Source organism: Schistocerca serialis, chromosome 9, assembly GCF_023864345.2.
Source record: "Schistocerca serialis cubense isolate TAMUIC-IGC-003099 chromosome 9, iqSchSeri2.2, whole genome shotgun sequence".
Classification (NCBI taxonomy): Eukaryota; Metazoa; Arthropoda; class Insecta; order Orthoptera; family Acrididae; genus Schistocerca; species Schistocerca serialis.
The window spans coordinates 272,103,271-272,127,454 of NC_064646.1; the positions used below are offsets into that span (position 1 = coordinate 272,103,271).

Genomic DNA, 24,184 nt, shown 5'->3' on the forward strand with positions numbered 1-24,184 from the left:
TTTGTCTAATTTTACATACAACACTGTAGCTCTGTATAGATCTCACGTTAAAACCTGTTGACAGTAATTTACATCCCAGAGTCAAAAATTCTGACACATTATAAGAGTGTTTAGTAAGGTACTCCTTTACTTTACTTTATTCCTGAATATTGAGAGATATCTAATTTTGTGCCTGATGTTTGCTGGGCATTAAATTTTGCACCAGAAACTAAAACTGAATTATAAACATAGATCTAGTTTATATGAAAACTAATTTTACTTCTATTATGATGTTTGAATTTTACAATTCTTCCTAAATTCACTTTTGTTACTATCCATAAATAACATTAAGGAATAAATATGTCAAAAGAAGAATAAAAAGGTCCCTGAAGAGATTTCTGCAAGATGTTCATTTAACAGCCTTTGCAACATGTGACTTCCTGGGTGTTGTTGTTGTAAGATGAAGTCTACAGTAAGAGCTGATTCTCATTCCAGAGTTATGCCCGGGGATGCCATTCACAATGTGCCCATACACAAACAATCCCTTCTACTATAATTCTCTGTAACATTCTGATCGTGAGTTTGTCAGCAAATACATAAGTGTCTTGATAGCCATGTATGATTTCATCTTTACCAATACATATTGTTTCTGGCTATTGAGTGTTTTGTGTTGGTTACTGTGGGAGTTGGCACTGACACAAACAAGGAAGGAGAGAAGTTGCGAAGGTCAGTGGAAGAATCCAAAATGCTCTGTACAAAACACTTTCAAATTAATGCGACACTTTATTTCGAAACGGAAAAGAACCATAACTTAACTCCTGTTATGAGGTGGATTGATATCCTTCCTGTGCTTCCTAATGCAAGTACTTTTATACACTATTACTACTCACAGAACGCAGGCTTAATATCGTCTTCTTATTACACAGTACTGATGCTCTCGAAGTCTGTGACTGAAATGCGCCAACCAGCGATGGGCGGTTGGTACATCAGCATTGACAGGTGGGCTGAACTCTGTCTTCCTGGAGGTGTGGTGCTGCCCGCTCTTTCCACTAGTGTGTGGGTCAGCATCTTCTTGATGCCATTCTGCACACTGTGCTGGTCAGTGTGCAGTCAATGCACAAAGTGGGTCCACACTCCAAGTGGATAACTCGAAATTGAAAACCACATGTTTTTTGCTGGTACAGTATGTATTGCAGTTGTTATTCCTCCTCTCCCTTTACAGGTTGTAGAGATGACATACTAAGGTGCAATTTGGAAGTTTCATTACTGTAGAGACCTCCTGACACCCATAGCAAGTATAGGATATCCCTCCATTGTGACATCCTGTAGCTATCACGCCATTCCTCATACCCATACTCATACCAAAGAGTCCACCACTAAAAATTTGTGAGAGCAAATGTCACATGAAGAAAAATCAAGTCTTGTTGGGTATTTTCATCCATCTCTGTCATAAGTGAATTGTTACTTGGAATCAGATAAGGCATTATATGCAGAAGAAATTGTATGAATTAGTCCCCTGCTTCTGTGTTGCTGTTAGAAAAAAAATCCCGTTTCCAATGGTATCTTCAAAACGAGGACTGAAGTTTCCATCAGTTGACGGAACTCAGTAAGGAGAAAGCTGTTGATGTAAAAACTTGTTCCAAATTGTGTTGTTACAAAATGAATATCAATGTCATATAAATATCTAGTGATTGTCTCCCAAAACTGACAACATAGGTTTTACAGTGATTTTAGAGCCCTGTCAGGTGAGAAACCTCTACATAAACAACCAGGTGATTAGTTATATATATTATTAGCCAGCATTAAAGACAGGTCACTGAACACATGTGGGCTGTTATTTAAATTATGTCATTTTTAAGATGATTTTCTCTCCTTGCCATAAGTTTGTCACTGAACACATGTGGGCTGTTATTTAAATTATGTCATTTTTAAGATGATTTTCTCTCCTTGCCATAAGTTTTCCAGGTTCATCCAGACTACTACTACCCAACAAATTGGACAACAAAAGTATTCAGAATTACCACTGATTTTCAGTAAGCTTTATTAAGTACTCCTGTCATTAGTGGTTTGAAATTCTTGTTGGAATTATTAATCAGTTATGTTCCTCATTACTGCATCTTAAAACACACATATCTCTTAGTAAATAAATAGAGGAAAACCTTTCTACAAAACAGAGTAACAGATGGTAAGAACACTAGCTTTCAACAGCAGAGGTTCCTTCTAATGGCGAGAGAGAGAGAGAGAGAGAGAGAGAGAGAGAGAGAGTTTTCTACCATTAGTTTTATCAGTCAAATCTAAATATTAAATGATACTAAGTAAACAAAACTTGTGCATGTAAACATCTCATACTCAATTGTTACAGCCTATGATAAATTTTATGTTCTTTTTCTGTTGCAGGAAACTGGGTCTTGACAGTTAACTTCATTACCCACAAGAAGTTATCAATGTGGCTATACAAAACATTATCAAAAACAAACCCCACAATCTTGAACTCATTGGTAAATGACTCTGCTTTATAAAAATGAAGAGACAAACTAATATGATAACATCTATGCAAAAATATGGTATTTTATTTGAAATACTTATTCAAATAGCATCCACTGACAAAGCATGCCATCCATATGGACAGTGAAATGTGATGAATAATGAATCTGAGCTGTATATGTGGCAAAAATGATACCAAACAGAAATGTCTCTACTAGGGAGACAAATATATAAAAAGCACAAGTTCTTAAAATGAAATTACAGTCATTAAACAGTCTGAATTACCTCATATTGAGGTAATTTTCAGCAGCCATGTCAATTTTACCTGCATTTTTATAAATGCTTTCAGTCTGCTTAAGGTGCCTAATTTGCAAATGGAAATTAATAAACTATACCATATTCTTAATTTGTATCTGTTAACGTATCTTATTGTAAAATATTTACCTGCCCACGCAAAGATAAATGCTCTTGTCATTCTGAAGATTCAGCATTTCACAAGACAGTAAAAGTTCTGAATAAAAATATTTTCAGATGGTGTCAGAAATTCTATTATTCGGTCTCTATATAAAGGAATAATATAGGTATCTCCCTTTTTTCTTGTTTAGTTCAATTGATTGCAGTGCTCTAGAATTTCTTGTATTTATATCTCTATCCTGTAATCTCAGTAAACTACATTGGATTCTCAATAAACTGCATTATATCTTCCACTTTTCCTTATTTTCATTATCTGTGGTTCTTTCTATTATCAGCCTAGATCAGCATAATTTGAGACCTAAAATGAAATGGATTTTGGCCTAAAGTTTCTCTCGTGCATGAATCATCAGCATATGAATGCTTTTGGTTTGAACTCCTGTATGTCACATCATGACTGAATGCTAAATAAAGATGTTATCTCATAAGAGAAAACAATCAGCTCTATTAGTGCCTACTCTTGAAAACAAATGCAGGATCTTGCAGTTCATCAAATCACCCAGAGCAATGATTTGTTTGTCAACTCCTTGCAGTGTTAACAAATCATATCAACCAAACCCTATTCAGTAAGACTGATTTGGGATTAGGCAGCCTGAAACCAATAGTCCATCTCTCTTTATATCTATTTCTGCATTATTATCAAGAAAACATTACTCATTAAAATGTGACAGGAGCTGAAATTTCATCAGATGAACATAAACTTTGCCCATGAAACATATCAATGTAATTAATGTATCAGGAAAGATCAGGTAATTTTTTTCTCCTTTTTGTAGGGTCATCATCATCATCATCATCATCATCATCATCATCATCATTATTATTGCTTTGCTTTGCATTTTACTTACATCACATAAACAATCTGCCTTATTCTGCTTACAAATGGGAACAACTTTCTGCCTTTCAATCTGAAATGAGTAATTCAAATGGCAATATAAAGTAGGTATTTAGTGTACCGTTTTAACCAGCTGATAAATGTAGCTTGCATTGCAATGTTACATCTTAAACTAAACCATTTATACAAGGCAGTTAATAACATTTATAATACAATGCTATATGGTTATTTTTGTCTAAGATTGCAGGAGAGTAGTGCTGTTGTAGAAATGTACTAAAAATATTACTTAGACACTGAATATTAAAATATTAGGTATATTTTTAAATAAAATTATTTTCAAAGTTATACTAATTCACAGCTAAAATAATACATTGTATATACATTTAGTGGTTTTGCAAATTGTATGAATGACTTTGACACCAAAAGTCAATAGCTCATTGTAAAAAAGTTATATTATATATTAATTTTATGAGATGCTCAACTTAATATGTAGTCTTTAAAGAATATACTTAGTGTTACTACTAGTGGTAATGTGACTCTTTCTCAAGTAAGAGAAAGAAAATGGCTTGTTTGTCTGCTCTGGATATGAAGCAGCAATGATATCACAACATGTTTGGACTTCTTCACTTATGAGAAAATGTACTGAACTAAAAAAGGCAACAATGTCTGAATCAAAGCATACATAGCACAGTTGTTTGCTATTTGCTGAAAGTCCTTTTGAAATTTATTTTTGTCCATTTGGATGTAAACGCAATAAACAATTTCTGCCTCATCACCATGTGTACTGTGGCACCATGGTATCCAGTCTAGAAGCTGTATTTTATGTGATATATCCAGAAATTCTGTTTTTATTGTTACTGTTATTATTTTATTATTAACAATATTTCAGTTCTTGCTGTACACATGGAGACAACTTTCTTTTTGAGTACTCATGAGAGCACTAGTTGACCGTAAGGTTTTTATGTGAATCAATTAATAATACAATAAATTTTAAAAAATCTGTTTAACGTTAATGGTTCTGTTATAATTTTTAAATGAATGAGCAATGAGCAGAACTTTCCAGATGCATTACCTACGGCTAGTATTTTTCCTGCTGCATGTACTGTTATAACCTTGTTGAATACAATTGCATAAATAAAATACAGACTTTCTTTTGTCAAACATAAAAGTGCCAGAACACAATGTTCTTTTCAATATCTTACCCTTTTATTCCTTCACTTAATTTGTTAGAATATTTTGTGTTTGAAAACATCACCTATCTAGACAGATGTTAGCACTGCAAACTCAAAAGCAACATTTGCACAAAAATGATTCCAGAAGTAAAAAGAAAAAGTATTACAGACACACAAGCAACTCTTAAAATCTTAGTTTTGTAAAATGTAAAATAGAAATATGATGTACATATTTCATGGAAGTCATGAATCTAAATAAAAAAAATTAAAAAAAAAGCCAAATTCTTGCATTTTACCTTAAACTGCTCATGGCTGTAGACAAAGTCAACAATGATATCTATTGCAGTGGTCCTTGACATGAATGCAAGGTGCACACAGAATAACTTACCCACTCCCATGCAGGTATCACAGCAGGGGAACAGAAAATGGTAGAGGTGGCAATGGTTCCTTTGCAAATATCCACTGCCCTGTGGATTAGGTGCAGTTCAACAGCTGAAACCTATGGACAAACGCATATCTCGCAGAACTTCTAAGCTACCATCTCTTACTCCTTTATTTGACCCATTTGATCAGTTGAGGTGCCTAGAAGCAAAGCCAGTAATCTCCACTTTGTAAAATTTTACAGTAGAAGCAAAAAACTGTATAGGTGTTCATAGACTAAAAGTATATCCAGTTACTATGTGGGTATGTGGACTGACATTAGAAAAACACTTTTACATAACTTTTTTTTCTTGAAGCAGCGGTGGTAATGGATAACAACACTTTTAATTTGGAGATTACAGTTTTTGACTCTCTCACATGAATTTTGGACCTCAGCTGGGTTGGTAATAGAGCTCTGAAAGTGTATTTGAAGGCCTGAAGTTAAATATGGGTAACAAAGATTATTATTAAATTAACAATAAAACTTATTCTCAAAGATTTATATTCCACTTTTCATTAGTTGAAGTTACAAAAGATCACAAGTTCTTCTACACACACAATTCTGAAGACTCCTCCATTGGTTCACATTCACAGACATTACTGTCTGCCTCGTTACGGATGTTTGATGGATGAATGGATGTTGTCAATTAGAGGCGTGTAGAAATCCAGTTTTTTATTCTGATGCCAATTCTTAATTGAAGTGGTTGAATGAGTTTCTGAAGTGTCTTTGAGCAACATGGATGTCTCTTTTTGTTATATATTTAAAGCAGCCTATGCCAACCATGTAGAAACTCTCACCTCTTATGAGTAAATTGTGCTTGTGATTAGTAGATATCTTGAGTATGAATCTCTTGCAGGAAGGAAACTGGAAATGTCAAGCTTACAGAGTCTTCAAAAATTATCTTTTCTGCTTCAATTTTTTTCTGTGCTATTCATTTTATTTACAATCTAATAATAGCTACTACAAATCTCTCAATAGAACCATAATTAACACAGTGCATGACAATGCAAGGTTTTACAACATAAATGTAACGACATGGTTACAATCTTACGCTGCTGGCACAGGTATGCAAATTGGTGATTTCACTCCCTCATATTCGTTCTAATCAGGCATGGCGTGATCGAGTATGAATGCCTGCAGTGGGCAGTATATAGCAACATATGCTTTCCATATTACTGTAATTGTGAGTATATGTTTCACCATCATGATGGATCTGTCCTCTTTATGGTAATTTATTATTTTACACTAAAATTTAATAAATTTATTTCATTTATCTAAACATTCAGCTACCACTTTTCTGTTATCTGATACTTGTCTCTGCCTGGTAAATGTAGTACAGCACAAATAATTTAGAAGTCTGCAAAATGTGCCTGCCAACCACCCAACAATTCACTGAGTTGTTATCTTTAGTCTTAATTTTTTTATATTCTGCCAGAACATCCACACCATATTTATACCGCCTAAACTAGACTGTGTGTGTGTGTGTGTGTGTGTGTGTGTGTGTGTGTGTGTGTGTGTGTGTGTATTGCTGACAAAGGCCTTAATGGGCGAAAGCTTTAATTGTGTGAATCTTTTTATTGTGCCTATCAAGACTCAGCATCCTATACGGTGAGTAGCAACATTCCTTCTCTGGTATTGCTAGACAAGCATTTAAATGAATATATGACTTGAAGTACCTCATTTTTTCTCTTTTTGAGGTACTTTGACTTTAACTTGTATATCGTGGATCATAATGATGCAATGTCTTTTTTAAATGACTGTGAAATTGTGCACTGTGTATGAGCCACGTGGAAATTATCAGTTAAGTCTCCTGACAACCTGTTCATCAACATTATATAAATAAAATCCTCCTCCTGCCTCCTCTTTCTTGGAATATAGATGCCTTTGGCCATACTTGAAGCTATCATTTCCACCTCCTTGTCTGCTTCTCATCCTCTTTATTCTGTAAGTCGAAATGCCAGTGGCTGCTGCATCCACTCTAACACATTTTTAATAGTACTTTTACTTTTTCATTTGCATCATCCAACATAAATGTAATGATGTAGATTATAATCTTACGCTGCTGACAGAGGTCTTCAGATTGGGGATTTCATGCACTCATACTCATTCGCGTGCACTCGAATCGGGCATGACATGGTCGAGTATGAATGTCTGGAGTGGACAGGCTGCAGTCTCAGGCTACCTGGTTCGGTGCACTCACTGCTCTACTGTGGGACTACTGTAGTAGTTCTGTGTGCCCATGGTTCTGTGTGCCTGCAGGCTGGTATTGCTTCCAATATACTACCATCATGTTAAGGGCAAATTGCTCAGATCAATTTAGGTATTCAGTAGACACATATTTCTGCATGGCAGCATCTAATTGCAGTGACGTTATGATCCAGAAGAGAAAAAGCTTGCTTTAAAAACAGCGAAAATTTGTGAACAATCAAGTTCGACAGATAACGTAAGTAGCGACCACGTTTTGTATAGTCAGTCTCATAATGAAAAATTACATTGCTGTCTTTCGTAATGAAATAAAACTGACACAAAATAATTTTCTGCTAGCTCTGTAATTACACTTCATTATCAGAATCTCTTCAGACGATACACTGGCAAGTCTGCTTTGTCTGTCCAAAGTAAGGTTCCCTGCCTCTTTAATATTTATTTTGATAGCTTCACTTGAGGTTGTAACAGAAAATACTCTTTTCACTAAAACAGCTAGCTTCGGAAAGAGACTATTGTTATCCTTCCACCATTCAAGGGGACCATCATCATCATCCCCATCCATTTGTTAAACACAGGTGAATCTAATCAGTGGATTAAGTATCATATGACCCATAGTAATTGTAGTGTGGGCAGACTGGATGTGTAATCATGCAACTTTGTCATCCGAAGTCACATGGCATCTTGTCAACAATCTCAACACAAGCATAACAATGGAAGCACTTATGTTGCAAGCAAATCAGTAGTATGACTGTTTGTATACATATATGCGACCAGTGACTGTATTTCATCTTTCTGGGATTTTAGAGGTGAAGTTGTTGACCTGTCGAGTGCAATGGATACTGAAAAATTTATTGGTTTGGTTTATGGATAAAGATGGTCATGGATCCAAAGTGACGGAAACTATCACTGTTAGGGGACTGTATGTTTGGAGGTTCCCATAGAAATTGACCTAACCAGTAAGTGTTTAATTGCAGTACTCCTAACATAGTGAATTATTAGCAGGAGGATTGTCAAAGCGATTTTTATTTCACAGTAACACATTGCAGAATCTGTATACAGCATAGAGGGATTAAAAATTATTTGCAGCATCTGGAACATGTCAACAAACAAAGCATTTATCATAACACTTAAAACTATTCCACATTTTATATCATGTCACTTCCACAGTTTTCATTTTTGAATTTGTTGCTGCAGTTCATCTTCAATTAGATGCTGAATGTTTCAAGTTCCCTCACTTTTCAGGCATTCATGTGGAGATTTAATTTCCAAAAGCTGCAAATTTGCTGAGGTGACATTCTACACTTGTCAAAAGTATGCACATTTTTCTAGAGTCATTCTAAAGCAATTGCATCTAGTTTATTAATTCATTCTTCTCTTTCTTTATACATAACATTTACCCATTTCTTCCTCCTTTTCTGCTGTTTCTGCCTTCACCATAGCACTACAGAATGTCATCAACTACTAAAAATGTGTCAGTCTGAAGAATATTCCTGCAATGTGGTTGTTCAAGTCACAAGCTTCTAATATGGACATAGCACAGAATGGATGGTTGGGCTACTCAAGCATGGAATGCTTGAACAAGCACGTAGAAAATCAGACACAGTTGTTTTCCACATCCAAAGTGACTATATTGATTTCTGATGGATTTTCAAGGAACTACTTTCATCAAGCAATTCAAGCAAGCATAAATGTCAGGTACAGGCCTCTGGTGGCCAAATATTAAGAACTTTCCATGGACCTACTGTTCATGGACGCTGTGATGCCATGGTGTAATAGCAAAGAGATAGCAATGACAATGCTTGAAATATACAGGTTAGCAGGTTACAGATAACTGAGGTGGCCACCCCTTCAGATCAAAGAAATGGTCTCACCAATACAGTCAGGACAAGAATGTGTATCGGACACCACATAGTTGCTGGTCATTAAACTATGCACCAGTACTCAGTCTTCTCCATGCTGTCCCATATGGTGATGGCATGTGACACTGTTAATGGTAAAATGTTAGTAAGGCACACATTTTATGACCAGGGATACCAAGGTATATTTGAGGGGCAGAGATCAACAAGATGGGGCTAACTTTTACTCTTTCCCATTGTAATCAAGACACACATGGCATTCTACACTATAAGCATTCTCCATCACCCATGCTAAAAGGAATTAAACTTAAAACATAATTAATGATGGTGTGTCAAAAGGCTTGTACCTATACATTATCATTATTATTAAATATGCCTTGCACCCTCTCTCCAGTAGCTGCAGGGCAACAGCCTGGATGATTAACTAATGTGGTCCTGTAACACTGGCCAACATGGCCTCACTTTGTTGGTATTGCAAATTAGTCAAAGCAAGGCACACTACAGCTGCTGTTTTACCCGAAGACATATGGATTAATGGTGATGTAAAATATTGCCTTGCTCTGGAAAACAGGTTAGGGAACCTGATAACAGAGATGAATAGTCTGAAGGTAGATACAACGGGAATTAGTTAAGTGTAACGGATGGACGAATAAGGCTTCTGATCAGGTGAGCACAGGGTTATCAGCATAAAACTGGGTAGCTTTATGAGATGAAATAGTAAAAGCAGTGGGGACAACTATGAAAAAGTACAAGACCCAATAGAGATCCTTGAATAACATGAGATATTGAATTTAATTAACGGAAGGTGAGTATATATAAATGTAACAAATAATGCAGCCAAGGAGAAATAGAAATGTCTAAAAAATGATTTTGATTATATGAATATCCAGAGCTCAAATGGCAAGCCAGTACTAAGCAAAGAAGGAAGGTTCAAAAGTGGAAAGATGAAAAGTGAAAGGAATGTATAGAGGAGCTAAACAAAGTAAACCTCAGAGACAATATTGAGGAAGTAAATGAAGATGAAATGGAATAGGTCTCTCAGTGCCTCATCAAATTATTTTTGCACTACCCTAAGTCAAAACAAGACACCTTGAACAGATGATATCTCTCAGAATTTTTATGATCCTTGGGAGAACCAACCTTGATAAAACTATCCTGGTTTGTGAGCTATTTAAGAAGAATGTAGTAAGTCCAACTCCAACAAAAGGTCATCTCTGACGGCTGCACATGTGAATATCACCGAATCACCAGTTTTTAGTTCATGTTTGTAAAATTGTAACAAAAATTGTTAATAGAAGAATTAAAAAATGACAGAAACCAACCCCAATGAAGATAAGTTTCTATTCTGAAGTAATGTAGGAACATGTGTGATAATATTCACTCCACAGTTTATCTTGAAAACTAAAATGAAAAAAATAGAAACCTTTGTTTATGGAAGTACATAATACATTTAGAGAAAACATTTGACAATGTTGAAGAAACTCTTTGAAAACCTGGAAGGATAAAATACAGTGAGCAAAAAAAGCTAATCACAAACTGTGCAAAACCAGGCTGTAGTTAAGAGTCAAAGGACATAAATAAGAAAGCAGGGACTAAGAATAGAGTGAGACAGGGTTGTTTAATCTGTACATTAGGCAAGCTGAGGAAATAAAGAAGTAATTTGAATAGAGTGTTAATGTTCCGGGAGAAGAAATACACACTTTAGGTTAGCGTGTGACATTGTAATTCTGTCAGAAATTGTGGAGGGTTTGTAAAAACAGCTGAATCAAATGGATAGTGTTTCAGAATGTGGTTACAGGATGAATATCAACAGAAGTAAAACAGAGAATAGAGTGCAGGCAAATTAAATCACATGATGCTGAGGGAATTAGACTGGAAATGAGACACTAAAAGACACTAAAAGTAGAAGACACATTTTCCTAACTAGGCAGCAAAACAACTGACAATGACCAAAGTAGACAGAATATAAAATGCAAATAGTAATAACACGAAGAATGTTTCTGAAGAAGAACAATATTTTAACATGTAATACAAATGTAAGTCTGTTCTGAAAGTATTTCCTTGACGTGTAGCATTCTACAGAAATGAAATGTGGACAATAAACAGTGTAGACACAAGAAAAGAAAAACTTCTGAAATATGGCATGACAGGCGAATGCTGAAGATGAGATGAAGGTATCAGATAACTAACGAAGAAGTACTGAATTAAATTAGGAAGAAAATAAATTTATGGGGCCACTTGTGTAAAAGAATGATAGAATGCACCTTGTGACATGAAGGAATCATTAATTTGATAATTGAAGGAAGTGTGGAGTATAAAAATTATAGGGGGGAGACCAAAGCTTGACAACTGTACACAAGTTAAAGTGGATTTAGGTTGCAACAGTAACTTGAAGATAAAGAAACTTGCGCAGGATAGACCGACATGGTGAGCTGCCTCAAACCTGTTTTCAGAGTGTAGATGATAACAACAACAACAACAAGAACAACTAACTCTACTCATCCAACTTTGTAACTAGAAATCTCCAAGGTAATCAGTACTCAGGGTTCCTCAGTTCTCTGCAAAAATATCCAGTCAGTAAGAAATAAAGTGCCACACATAAAAGTTAATTGTGTTTTTTTCATCTCATGATGTACATTTGCAATCCATTTGGTTTGCGTTCAGGAGACATGACAAAAATTTATAAAACAATCACAATGATTTTTACATTAATAAATAGTAGCACTATAATAAATAACAACACTATAAGGATAACACATTGTACCCAGCTCAAATTTCCAGTTTGTCCCGCATGAATTCATCCACTGAATAATAACACTTCAGTGTCAGTACCTCATACAGCTTTCTTTTAAGTGAACCTACATTCATCTGCATAACTTGTTTCCTTTTAATTTATTACAAATTTTCATTCCCATGTATTGAGATCCCTGGGCATATAATCTGAGGCGGTGGGTGGAGAGCATAAAATTTTCTTTGTTTCTGGTTTCATGTGAATGGACAAAATGGTTTCCCTAAAAAAAAAAAAAAAAAAACACCATACCTAACAATGGATTCGAAGTAGCTTGTATATGCTACTTTTTGTGTGTCCATGTCAGTTGCAGTTGACAATATTTGCATTGCAAATGCAAAGCTGCTCAGTTTGTTTGCCAGGTATTCAATGTGTGCCTGCCAGCTCAAATTTTTATCTACATTTAAACCTAAGAATTTGACTGAGTCAACTTCTTCTATACCTTGATTGTTGCGTACAATCTTAATCTGCTTACATTTGGACTGTTTGATTCTGAACTGCATCACAAGAGTCTTAGATATGTTTAGATTCAACCAATTTAGCTGAAACCAAGTTTCTTTGGTACTAATCACAGATTTGGGAATTTTTTTCAAGTCCTGATCTTCAACTAAGACAGAAGTATCATCTGGGAACAGAATTGATCGGGAGCTGATATTTAATGGTAAGTCATTAACATAAAAGAGAAATACGACTGGGCCTAATATGGAGCTTTGAGGAACACCCCGAGATAATTTTTTTCCAGTCAGAAAAATAATATGTTCCATTTGAAGAAACTACAGACTATGGACAGCTCACTTGTTTGCGTAACAAAACAATATTGTAGGGGATCTGTAATAACACATGGAGCTGTAAAATAATATAATCTGACATGAAATTATAGTGGAACCATAATGAGAGATTTTGCATCAGGCATATATGTAAATGAATGGATCTTGTATACAGTAAGTGGTTTGCAGAGTATAGATATAAATGTAGACATTATTGAATCAAGAGGAAGAAAGCTTGTAGAGATATCAGTTACAGAGATAAGAAAGCTATATATTGCAATGGTGTGTAAGTTCAAAGCATTTTTCCATAAGTCTAATAAACACAACAGATACACATAACAGAGACTTTAGTCATCAATAATATATTCTCCTTTATTATTAACAACAGTCGGCCGATGCTTCAGTAACTTTCCAATTCTGTAACTGTAGAAGTTATGTGGTTTTTGAAGTGAAGAACACACATCGAGCCATGTTTGGAGCCATTCTCATCCAGAAAGGAAGTTCCTTGAAGACAGTTTAATAGAAAGTGGACAAGGTGGAAATCTGAGGGAGCAAGCTCAGGTGAATAAAGTGGGTGTGGAATGACTTCCCACCCCATCTCCTGTATAGTGTTTTTTGTCAGTCTAAAAGAACGTGGGCATGTGTTGTCGCAGAGTAGCGTCATCTTAAATAGTCTTCCTGGTCATTGTTCCTGTCGGTTGTTGACAATAAATGTCAGCAATGATAGTCACACCTCAGGGAAACAATCTGTAATACACCACACAGTCACTCTTCCACTAGATACATAACATTGTATTATGTGGATGCGCACCGGTCTCTGTATGGGTCTTTGTTGAGCTCAACCATTCCTTTTTTTCCTTATGTTAGCATAAACACACTATATCTCATCATCTGTAACATTACAGGATAGGAAAGGTCGGTACTGTTCATGAGCCAATTGATATGAGCAAGTAGAGATACACAGACAACCACCTGCTGATTTTGGCTTAGAGCATGCGGTACCCATACACCTGAGTTTTGAACCTTTCCCATTCCATGCTAATGTCGCACGATGGTGGAATTTATCACAGTTCATCTCATTTGCCAGTTCTTGAGTTCACTGATGGGAATCATTGTGGATTACTGTGTTTAAATGATCTTCATCAAACCCTAAAAGGTCTTTCTGAATATGGAGAGTCACTTTTGTCAAAACGATCCTCCCTAAAGTGAAAAAACCATTTTCTTGCTGTCCTCTATCCTATGCCATTATCCCCATACACGGTACAAATGTTTCTAGCTGCCTCCACTGCTGTCACCTTTCTACTGAGCTCAAAACAAAAAATATGTCTGAGATTTTCCAATTTCTCCACTTGGCACTCCATTTACTTGCATCCACAGCTCCAGTCATTATTTCCAGATGACAAAATGACAATATATAAACTCAGATAGCAACAGTGAAAACTATAAATAAAAATGACAATCAATAAATAAACACATAGAAACACAAATAGGTGCCTGTATGTACAGCAATCTGGACAACCACCTCTGAAGGTCCCGCTATATGGTTGTACAACATGCAATGTGTGGTTTTCATGAGCAATAAAAAGGGCGGAAATGATGTTTATGTTGATCTCTATTCCAATTTTCTGTACAGGTTCCAGAACTCACAGATCCGAGGTGATGCAAAACTTTTTTGGTGTGTGTATTTATCAGTCTATCAGTGGTGACTTAGATCCTTTTGTTGCAAAATTTATTGAAATATTGGACATGGTTTCTAATCCTAAGGGCAAAATTCTCATCTGTGGAGATTTAATCAATACAATGAACCTAGATGCTTCTGATATACATTTTTGAACATTATGTTTCAGCCCCAGAATATCACCATTAACACTGCCACAAGGTTAACCAAGCATCCAGTTTCAATCATTGATGATGTACTAATTGACACAGAGAAAGAAAGTTGTGGTACTGATGTTAACAACCTTGGCCTTAAGAACATTCTAGTCATATCTTAAATTTAAACATAGCTGTAGAAAACAAAAGTAAAATGCTCTCAAGCAGAAGTGTTCTGTCAAGCCAAAAAATAGTTGAATTTTTCATGAAGGTGAACAATGAAACATGGGAAGAACTGTGCACTGATAGTAGCACAAATGGGAAGTTTATGAAGTTTCTATCAAGATCTAATTCAAGTTTGAAGACGTGTTTCCAAAAGTACTAATAGACATTGAAGAAGAAAGAAAAAGGAAAAAAAAGAAAAAAGAGAAAGAAAAAAGAGAAAGAAAAAAGAAAAAAGAAAAAAGAGGAAGAAAAAAGAAAAAAGAGGAAGAAAAAAAAGAAAGAAAGAAACAGATGACCAACAGGATAAGGAAGTCCTCCACAACCCTGAAGCCCCTCAACAGCTATTAAAAAGATAAAATAAAAATATGAGCTAAAATGTCTCAAAATGATAAATTTATAGGAAAGGCAGAAAACAAAATAAATGCAATCTAGAATAGCACCAATGGGGAGGGGGAAACAGACACAGACATACATCTTAGAAACATGTGCTTTCTCATTTCTTTCCTTTTCATTCAAGAAGACTGTGCAACAGCAAAACAAGGCTGGGTATAGCTAGCAGAGGAATAAAATGTGGTACGTGGACTTGGGCCCTGTAGCATCTCAGTTTCATTTTAATGCCTCCAATGTACAAAGTACGTTTTCCTTATGATATATTTTAAGTATTTTCTCAGCTGCATTTTTCAGCAAGGTGGTGAATAGCATTTTAATCTCAGGATTTTCATTTGTCCTCCTCTCTGCTGAGATACAGACAATGTCAGAGATTAGTTCTGGTTCATTAGTCAAATAAACTAGAAGCTTTTCTGAAAAACTCTGAATTAGACTTTAGCCAGCATTTTATGAAAGCATAGCTTAATGAAATATTACTGCACCATGTCAATTACTAACCACAATCAGATTAGAATGTACTGAGTGCATGTTGGTAGTTAACATCTGAAGTACTCAAAAATAAACAAAATATTAATTATACTACAATGATTGAACAATATAAAATCTTTTTATCGAGATATGAGAGTGCATGAACACCCTTATTTCCATGTTAGAGCTCACTTTCTAATTCTCTTCATAATCACATTAACCGTGGGAAACACAGAAACAGGAAGTACCAGCATTACATGAAATATTTTCTTACATGAATTGTTCAAAATATGTTTGATGAGAATATACAGTAAGTCTTAAGCTCTCTGTCAGTGTTTGCTGTTCCAACTGAACAAAGGTATTGTTGACATGTGACTCGTCTCACTGCTTTTGTTGAAATGCATCTAACTTCACTGCTCTATTAGCACCAAGCAAGTAGTATCAACTATTAAGTGTTTATAACAGACTGTGCAAGCACACAGCATCAGCTGTTTAGCATTTGTCACTGACTTGGTTTCCGGTACAGTGGAATGGAAGCATACTCAGATGTCGAGTTGACAGATGCCCATTTGCAGTATGGTTAGCAGATGGTAATGGCTAAGCCACTAAACATTTGTATCTAGAGAGATTTCCAGTATGACGATAGCCTGAGAGAACAATGTTTGAAGCAACTGAGCATTGTCTGCAGGAGTCTGGGCCATTTAAACATACTACTATTCACTGAGAGAGGCCTACAAAGACGAGGACACCTCAGCTGGAGAAGGAATGTCTCATGCAGTTGAAGATAACCCTAGGGGCAGTGTAAGACAACTAGCAGCAACAAGTAATGTTGACCACATGATTTCTGGAGAGTGCTTCATGAGAACCTGCTGTATCCGTACCAGGTACAGCATGTGCAGGCACTGTCCATAGCTGACTTCCCTACATGGGTACACTTCTGTGAATGGTACATTCAACAATGTGCATTTCAGTGTAAATGTGCTGTTCATGAATGAGGCTCCACTTCAACATGATCACATTGTAAATTTTCAAAATCAGTACATATGAGCTCTAAGGAATCCTCACAAAGTAGGGCAATTGTGTCAACAACAAAGATTTGGGCCAGCATTGTGGCTGACTGTCAAGGTCTCACATTCTTCCACCCAAGTTCAATGAAAAAATTTACCACACTTTCTTATAGAATAATTTATCTCTTCTGCTAAGACATGTGCCTTTATTAGTGTGATGAAACTTACTTCATGCATGATGGAGTTCCTCCTCACTTCAGTCCTAATGTTCATTAACTTCAAAAATAAAAGATTCTGTGACAGTGGATAGGAGCAAAGAGCCAATTCCTTTACCTCCATGCTCTCCATACCTAAACCAAATAGACTTGAAATCTTCTCGGATTATCGGCCGGGTGGCATTGTCGTCTTGCTGCAAAGTTACAATGAATTCCGTATCCGTCAGTCTGAAGATGATGGATATGGAAACCACTGAAATGCTGAGACAAGATAATGATGCCAATTGGCTGCTAACCTGATAAGATTTCATAGCTGAAATGCACCAAGAAAGCCTGCAATCATATATATACCAACTAGACTTATTTGTCGGGAAGTTTGACAGCTCTTGTGCACATAATCACAAAACAAGATTTGTGGAATCTTAACGCCTATACTGAGGAAGGCCATAAAACAATATGCAATTTACCACATATAAATCAGTGCATCACTCAGGGATTCAATGAATGTATCCTTGCCAATGGAGGGCATTTTGAACTTTTCATTTAGGAAAGTGTTCCATATTGAGCTGATACATTGTTTTCCTGTGAGTTTCCCTGGATAAATGTGATGAAAAGTTATAATAACTGAGCTCTAAAATTTAAATAATGCAGTGGGGACCCATGCCCATATAACAATTTTCGTCTTGTGTGTGTCAGAAATGTTACCTAAAAGTCTGGCCATACCTTTTTGTTGCACCGTGCGTAGACACTATCAAAGGCCCTTTGGTGCACATCATTAATGAATCCTTCACCACAGGTTGTTTCCCATAGACACTAAAGCATGCAAATGTCCTCCCTTACAAAACAATTGTGATCCAGAAACTATAGAAAATTACAGGCCCATCTCTTTAGGGTCATTGGTTTCAAAAGTACTGTAAACCATAATCAAAAACAGGGGTTGTGAGGTACTTAATGGTGTACAGTCTTCTTTGTAAATAACAGTTTGGTTTCAAATGTTTACAAACGTTGTTCTGGAAGTACCAGACAAAATGGATCTCATTAACACGCATCTTCCTTGACTTTGCCAAAACCTTTGATACAGCTGTAAGATAACTGACATACTGGCAAGAATTTGGTCACATAAGTTAAGATGTTGAAGGTAAGATTTAGCCTGGTGCAGACGGTGATAGAATGGGGAGGACAGCCTCACACTTGCCAACAAAGGGACAGCGAGCGGCAAGTAAATAACAGTTTTTCCCATGGAAGCCAGGACCAGAATGAGCTCTGGCCAGCATCAGTGTAGGAAACGTATAATGGTGGTGTTAGCTACTTGTTGGAATATGGCAACATTCAAACAGTCTAAATTCTGTAATAGTCCGATGTTTCATCTTAGAACAAAAACAAACATACCAGTGTAATCACAGCACTGGGATGCATCTATTGGAATATTAATGTTGTGTATACCTAAGGAACTTAAGGAATTAGATGTCAACAGTAAATATATATTATCACATTAATCAGTGAAAATACATAACTGCTGAACATCACATTATATCTTAATAAGCAAGGTATAGGATGTTAACCTAGCACTACAGCTAGCATTTCCAAATGCCTCATATTTATATCTATTTTAATTATTGAGCTACTGCCATTTTTATAGCTTTATTAATGAAATGTGTCAGATTATTGACTCCACCACAGGTGTACAGTCAATGAATGCAGCAGAGCAAGACTCATATTGTAATAAATGTTACCATGTTGTAGTTGTCAAAATTGACAGTCAATATCTAGATTATTTAATGAATAGTCATCTTATACCGCATTAAAAGCAATTTTAACTTGAAAATTGCAAATTATCCACAAAATGTGATGCTATCAGCAGATTGAACTTGAAATGACGCTTCAATAGAGCAGGCAACGATCATTAATTAATATACTCAAAACATTTTGTAAAGTTCATTTATCAAATAAGAAGTGCATTCATGCTTATTATAAAGTATTTATGAGTAAACTTTTATAAACAGTGAATAGTTTTTGGTATCAGTAGAACTTTAAGATAATGAGTAGTTATTTAAAACATATGTCTACTTTGTAAATTTGTCATTAAGCAAATGGTGGCTCATTTACTAGATTCCAAGTAAAACACTGCAGTAACTATGGGGGCATGCACATTATTTGTGTGAGCAGTTTTGTGCTCAAGCATCCCATTTGATTCTGGGAAGCTAGGAAGGATTTGTGGAGTAGTTTTGAAAGGAACTATATGTAGGGACTCTGGAGAGGAGACATGTTGTAGATTTGGTGATGAGACTCAGTGTGGAGTAGACTTTGTAAGGGACATCGAGGTCTGGGTAGACAATCCGAATGAGATAAAATGTTGAGTTCTGGGAGACAAGAGGCCAAAATTTTTTTGATGATACATACAAATTTTCTAAGTGACATGGGACTTAGTCCCAGAGACTCTGTTTTACGGACCAGTGACATATACTTAGCTTATTGGGACTCTGCTACCACTCAGTTTATGCAAGTTTTACTGCACTTGAAAATCATTAATTTTGTTGCATATTAAGTGAAACTCTGTAGGACCACCATTTCACATTTTAACAGTGTGTGTGTGTGTGTGTGTGTGTGTGTGTGTGTGTGTGTGTGTGTGCATTCATAAGGGACCAAACTGCTGAGGTCATGGGTCCCTAGACTTACCCACAACTTAAACTAACTTATGCTAAGAACAACACACAGACCCATGCTCGAGGGAGGACTCGAACCTCTGGTGGGAGGGGCTGCGCAATCCATGACATGGCTTGCAGCCACTCCGCGCAGTACCATTTTAACAGTTTCAGTTGTTTTGTCTGAATAAACCAGTACATATAACTTAAACCTTTTGCTGTCACCTACATCAATTATTCACTGGAATCCAATCCTTTTTTGTTTATGATTATTATTGTTATTCTTAATATATTTCAAATTGTGTCACTTAATAATTCAATGCTTGGGTAATTCAGCAGCAGGATCACAGGTCAACTACAATAGTGTAGTGAAATCTATTGCTGGGCATGAAAGCAGATGTAGTTAGGGCTGAGGTTTTGGGGAACAAATGAACATAATATACCAACAATGCTTAAGCTACAAAAAATGGCTGCACAAATTATAAGCAAGTGGTAAAGGAACTCACTTCACTGAGTTTCTAACTCCTTAACTTAAAACTCTGAGTTATTTTGTTTTTGCTATTTTGATAGAAATTTAAAATCCTGACTATGCTCAGACAACTCAAAAAAAGATCTTAAAAAAATAAAAAAGAGGGTTTCAACGGTTCAGAAATAATGATTTTGACGTAAGAAATGAAGAACGTAGAAGACCACCAAAAAAGTTCGAAGACGCCGAATTGCAAGCAATATTGGATGAAGATGATACTTTAAACCAGAAGCAAATGGCAGCAATGCTAAATGTTGCACAACAAACAATTTCTGACCATTTGAAAGCTATGGAAAAGATCAAAAAGTGTGGAAAATGGGTGCCACATGAACTGAATGAAAGACAGATGGAAAACGAAAAAAACCATTGTCAAATTTTGCTTCAAAGACATGAAAGAAAATCAATTTTTCATCGAATTGTTACTGGCAATGAAAAATGTACCTATTTTATGAATGCTAAATGGAAAAAATCATGGGTTAATCCGGGACAACCATCAACATCGACTACAAAACCAGATCGATTTGGCAAGAAGACAATGCTCTGTGTTTGGTGAGATCAGAAAGGTGTGGTGTATCATGAGCTTCTAAAACCCGGTGAAACTGTGAATACTAATCACTACAGACAACAAATGGTCAATTTGAACTCTGCATTGATCAAAAAAAGACCAGAATGGGCCAGAAGACATAGCAAAGTAATTTTTTTACACGACAATGCACCTGCACACAAAGCAAAACTGGTTCAGGATACCATCAAAACACTTGGCTGGGAGCTGCTACCCCTCCCGCCGTATTCACCAAACTTGGCCTCGTCCGACTACCATTTGTTTTCATCAATGGGACACGCATTGGCTGAGGAACACTTTCATTCCTACAAAGAAGTCGAAAATTGGGTGTCTGATTGGTTTGCTTCGAAAGACGAACATTTCCATTGGCGTGGCGTCCACAAATTGCCAGAAAGGTGGTCAAAATGTATAGAAAGCAATGGCCAGTACTTTGAATAAAATATTTTTACTTTTCAATTCAAAATTAGTGTTTCATTTTCACAAAAAAATGCTCATTTCATACTGGTACACCTGGTAAATACATCCACTGTACTACTGTCAGCTCCTCCAAGATTTACGTTCACAAATAACCATTGCGAAATACATGGTTGGACTTCACAGTTACATAGAAACTAAAAACTGACTTCCAGTTTCGGGATATTTTAGCCGAAGTCCATTTCATGAGTATAATCGGGATTTTATTATTGGTGATCTTCAAATTTCTGAAACACATTATTTTTTAGCTTTAAAAGCTGTCTTTATATGTCTGTACATAATGTCATTCTTTATATTACGTTTTTCATTGATAAAAAAATTATTATTTTTTGGGATATAATTTGAAAAAAAAAAAAAAAAGAAAGTGAAGTAAAGGAATTCTGACTGTTCCATGTGAATACATTTTGCAAATGTGATCCACATAAAGAAAGACATAGATCGGTACCCAATGAAAAAGTCTCTTCGTGAACACAGGACCAGGTAAAGTCACCACCCTCACTAGGAAAAACAACACAAAAATCCAAAATAGTGTGTCATACTAAGGAATTAAATTATACAACAAACTTCCACAAGTGGTCAAAGACGTACATGCTTTCAGGAATACTCTAAACAATTATGTGCTAGAAAAGTGTTTTTACACTGTTAAGGATTAACTGAAATGAAATGCAACCTTTGTTGACAATGATGCTAATGATTAACTACTGTGTTTAAGAGGCATTTTAAAATATGTTCAATACAAAAGATATACTTATGTATGAGGGCTATTCAGAAATTAAGTTCTGATCGCTCATGAAATGAAAATCGCTGTGAAAATCAGAAAGGTTTCTTTTTTTTTTCTTTCTTTGCAACAGTTGGCTACACCTTCCAGCTACTTCTCTATAAAGTTGCCGCTCCAACTTAAGAAATTTGTCGTAGCGTTGTGTCAACTTTCCGATGCTCTCATCATAGAGGGCAGCCACTTGTGCTTTCTGCCAATCCTCTATGCTGGTCTACAGATCGTTTACTGTACCAAAATGTTGTCTTTAAAGCCAGCAGTGCATGTGTGCAGAGATGAATCACAGGACAGCCAGTTACGGGCTGTACTGTCAGTGATCAAACACTTCCCATTGAAAACGCTGCATGGGTCAGCTTCATAGCCCCTGGAGACTGTGGCCGAGAATTGTCACGAAGAAGGAACCGCATGACAGTTGTATTATGTGGGTTGCATGACATCAGGCAAAATCTTTCATCAGGCCATCATACTTGGTGGGAGATCCTATTTCCTAGGCATCTTTATATGCTCACTGTGCACTCAGAACTGAAAGGAGCAATGTGACACAACTGGCAGGCATAACAGACACACTGCCCAACACACCTGTGCAAAGCTTCATCGGATTTTAACAGTGTTTTCCATTTTGCGACTTTCTGAATAGCCTTTGTATTAATGCACCTGTATTATGTACATTTGTGTGTTGACAACATCCAAAACATTTATATTGCCTATGGATGGATCAATAAATAAATAAATAAGAATGGAATATGTAACAGTGAAAACAAAAATTTGTAATTTATGACCAACAGCTTTATTTACAAAAAACTCAATAAGCATGGTAGCCTAAAAGTTTTGTATTTACTACAAATCATACATAGTTTCATTCATTTGATTTATTTTGTGTTTATATGATATTAACTATATACAAGTATCAAAACGAGTCAACAATTTTTTAAAATAAAAAGGCTTATTGTACTACAAATTCTTCTTGTACTTTTCAGACATTCTTATTCATCCAAAATTTACAGAGCAACGCGACTCATGAGAACTGATATATCTATAGTTTCAAATACTGTCACAACATACTGAAATGCACTTTTCAAGCACCTAGACCTCTGATCACCATCACAAAATGGTGAACTTACTGGAAACACACATTCTATTAACATAAAACGGACACGACTTCAAGCCAAAAGGTCATAAAATATTTCTATAAACTATATATTTTACAGTTCTTTTGTAAAATTACAAATGGACTATCATACAGTAGCTAAAATCCATTTCATCTCTTAGCATAACTCTTACACGTGTTTTGTGTGAATGATTCATGTCCTACTTATTGAAAGAGATGATACTACTGATTGTTCAGAATGGACGTGAAATTAACGAAAGTATGATATAACTAATGAGCACTGCCTTCTTTATCTCTTGTTTTAAAAGTAAGTACATGTGACCATAACATTTGTTTTTGTAGACAATATACTTTCATTGCTTCCCGATGTGAAGCAACATGTTTTTACATCAAAACTAGTAACTGAAGGGTGTAAATGTTACCACATGGTACAATATTATGGGTAAGAACAGTACCTTGTTCGACTCATAAGCCAGTTTACAGTCATATTACTTGATAAAGTTGTGTTCAGTATGAAATTTTCTGAATGGCACGGTCATTGTCAGGTGCGCTGTTGAACCAGAACTGTTTCGCATTGCTCATATCCACATGGATCATTCGTCAATGTCCAATAAATACGAAGGTGCCTGATGTCATTTAACTCGTTTCTGTTGGCGGGCACGATATATATCATTCACTGGTGGAGCACCAGTCATATCATCGTCCTCACTGTCATCTCCACCTGCAGCTCCTAGCCTTCGGCGTCTCTTGTTGGTATACAGGTTACCTAAGGAGATTGAGCCCTCAGAGTTCTCATCAACAATCCAGTGCACCGATTTTGCTAGATCAAAAAGTTTTGTATCACATCCATTATCTGCTATAGGAGGGGGAGCTGAAACATTAAAACATGCACATTACTGTGGGTTCTACATTATAACGAAATACATAATATTCAAACAAATAAGAAACTGTGAATAGTAGAACTGGAGAACACAAATGGAAAATGCAAAGAAAGAAAAGAAATATAAG

At 35.9% G+C, this 24,184-nt stretch overlaps 2 protein-coding genes across 3 annotated transcripts in view; one reads left to right on the forward strand and one right to left on the reverse strand.

Moving 5' to 3' along the window:
- LOC126419343 (CB1 cannabinoid receptor-interacting protein 1-like) overlaps positions 1-4,922 on the forward strand; it is a 1,399,014-nt gene extending 1,394,092 nt beyond the window's left edge. Inside the window, exon 5 of the mRNA XM_050086528.1 lies at positions 2,377-4,922. Coding sequence (XP_049942485.1) covers positions 2,377-2,398 — 22 coding nt within the window. The 3' untranslated portion in view covers positions 2,399-4,922. The remainder of the gene's footprint in view (positions 1-2,376) is intronic.
- Positions 4,923-22,881: 17,959 nt separating this feature from the next.
- The window catches only part of LOC126418959 (protein suppressor of forked), a 160,045-nt gene continuing 158,742 nt past the window's right edge, over positions 22,882-24,184 (reverse strand). The window contains exon 15 of one of the 2 annotated variants that reach the window (XM_050086005.1): positions 22,882-24,047. In XM_050086005.1, the coding sequence (XP_049941962.1) occupies positions 23,809-24,047 (239 nt within the window). In that variant the 3' untranslated portion in view covers positions 22,882-23,808. The remainder of the gene's footprint in view (positions 24,048-24,184) is intronic. The other variant, XM_050086003.1, reaches the window with a different exon arrangement.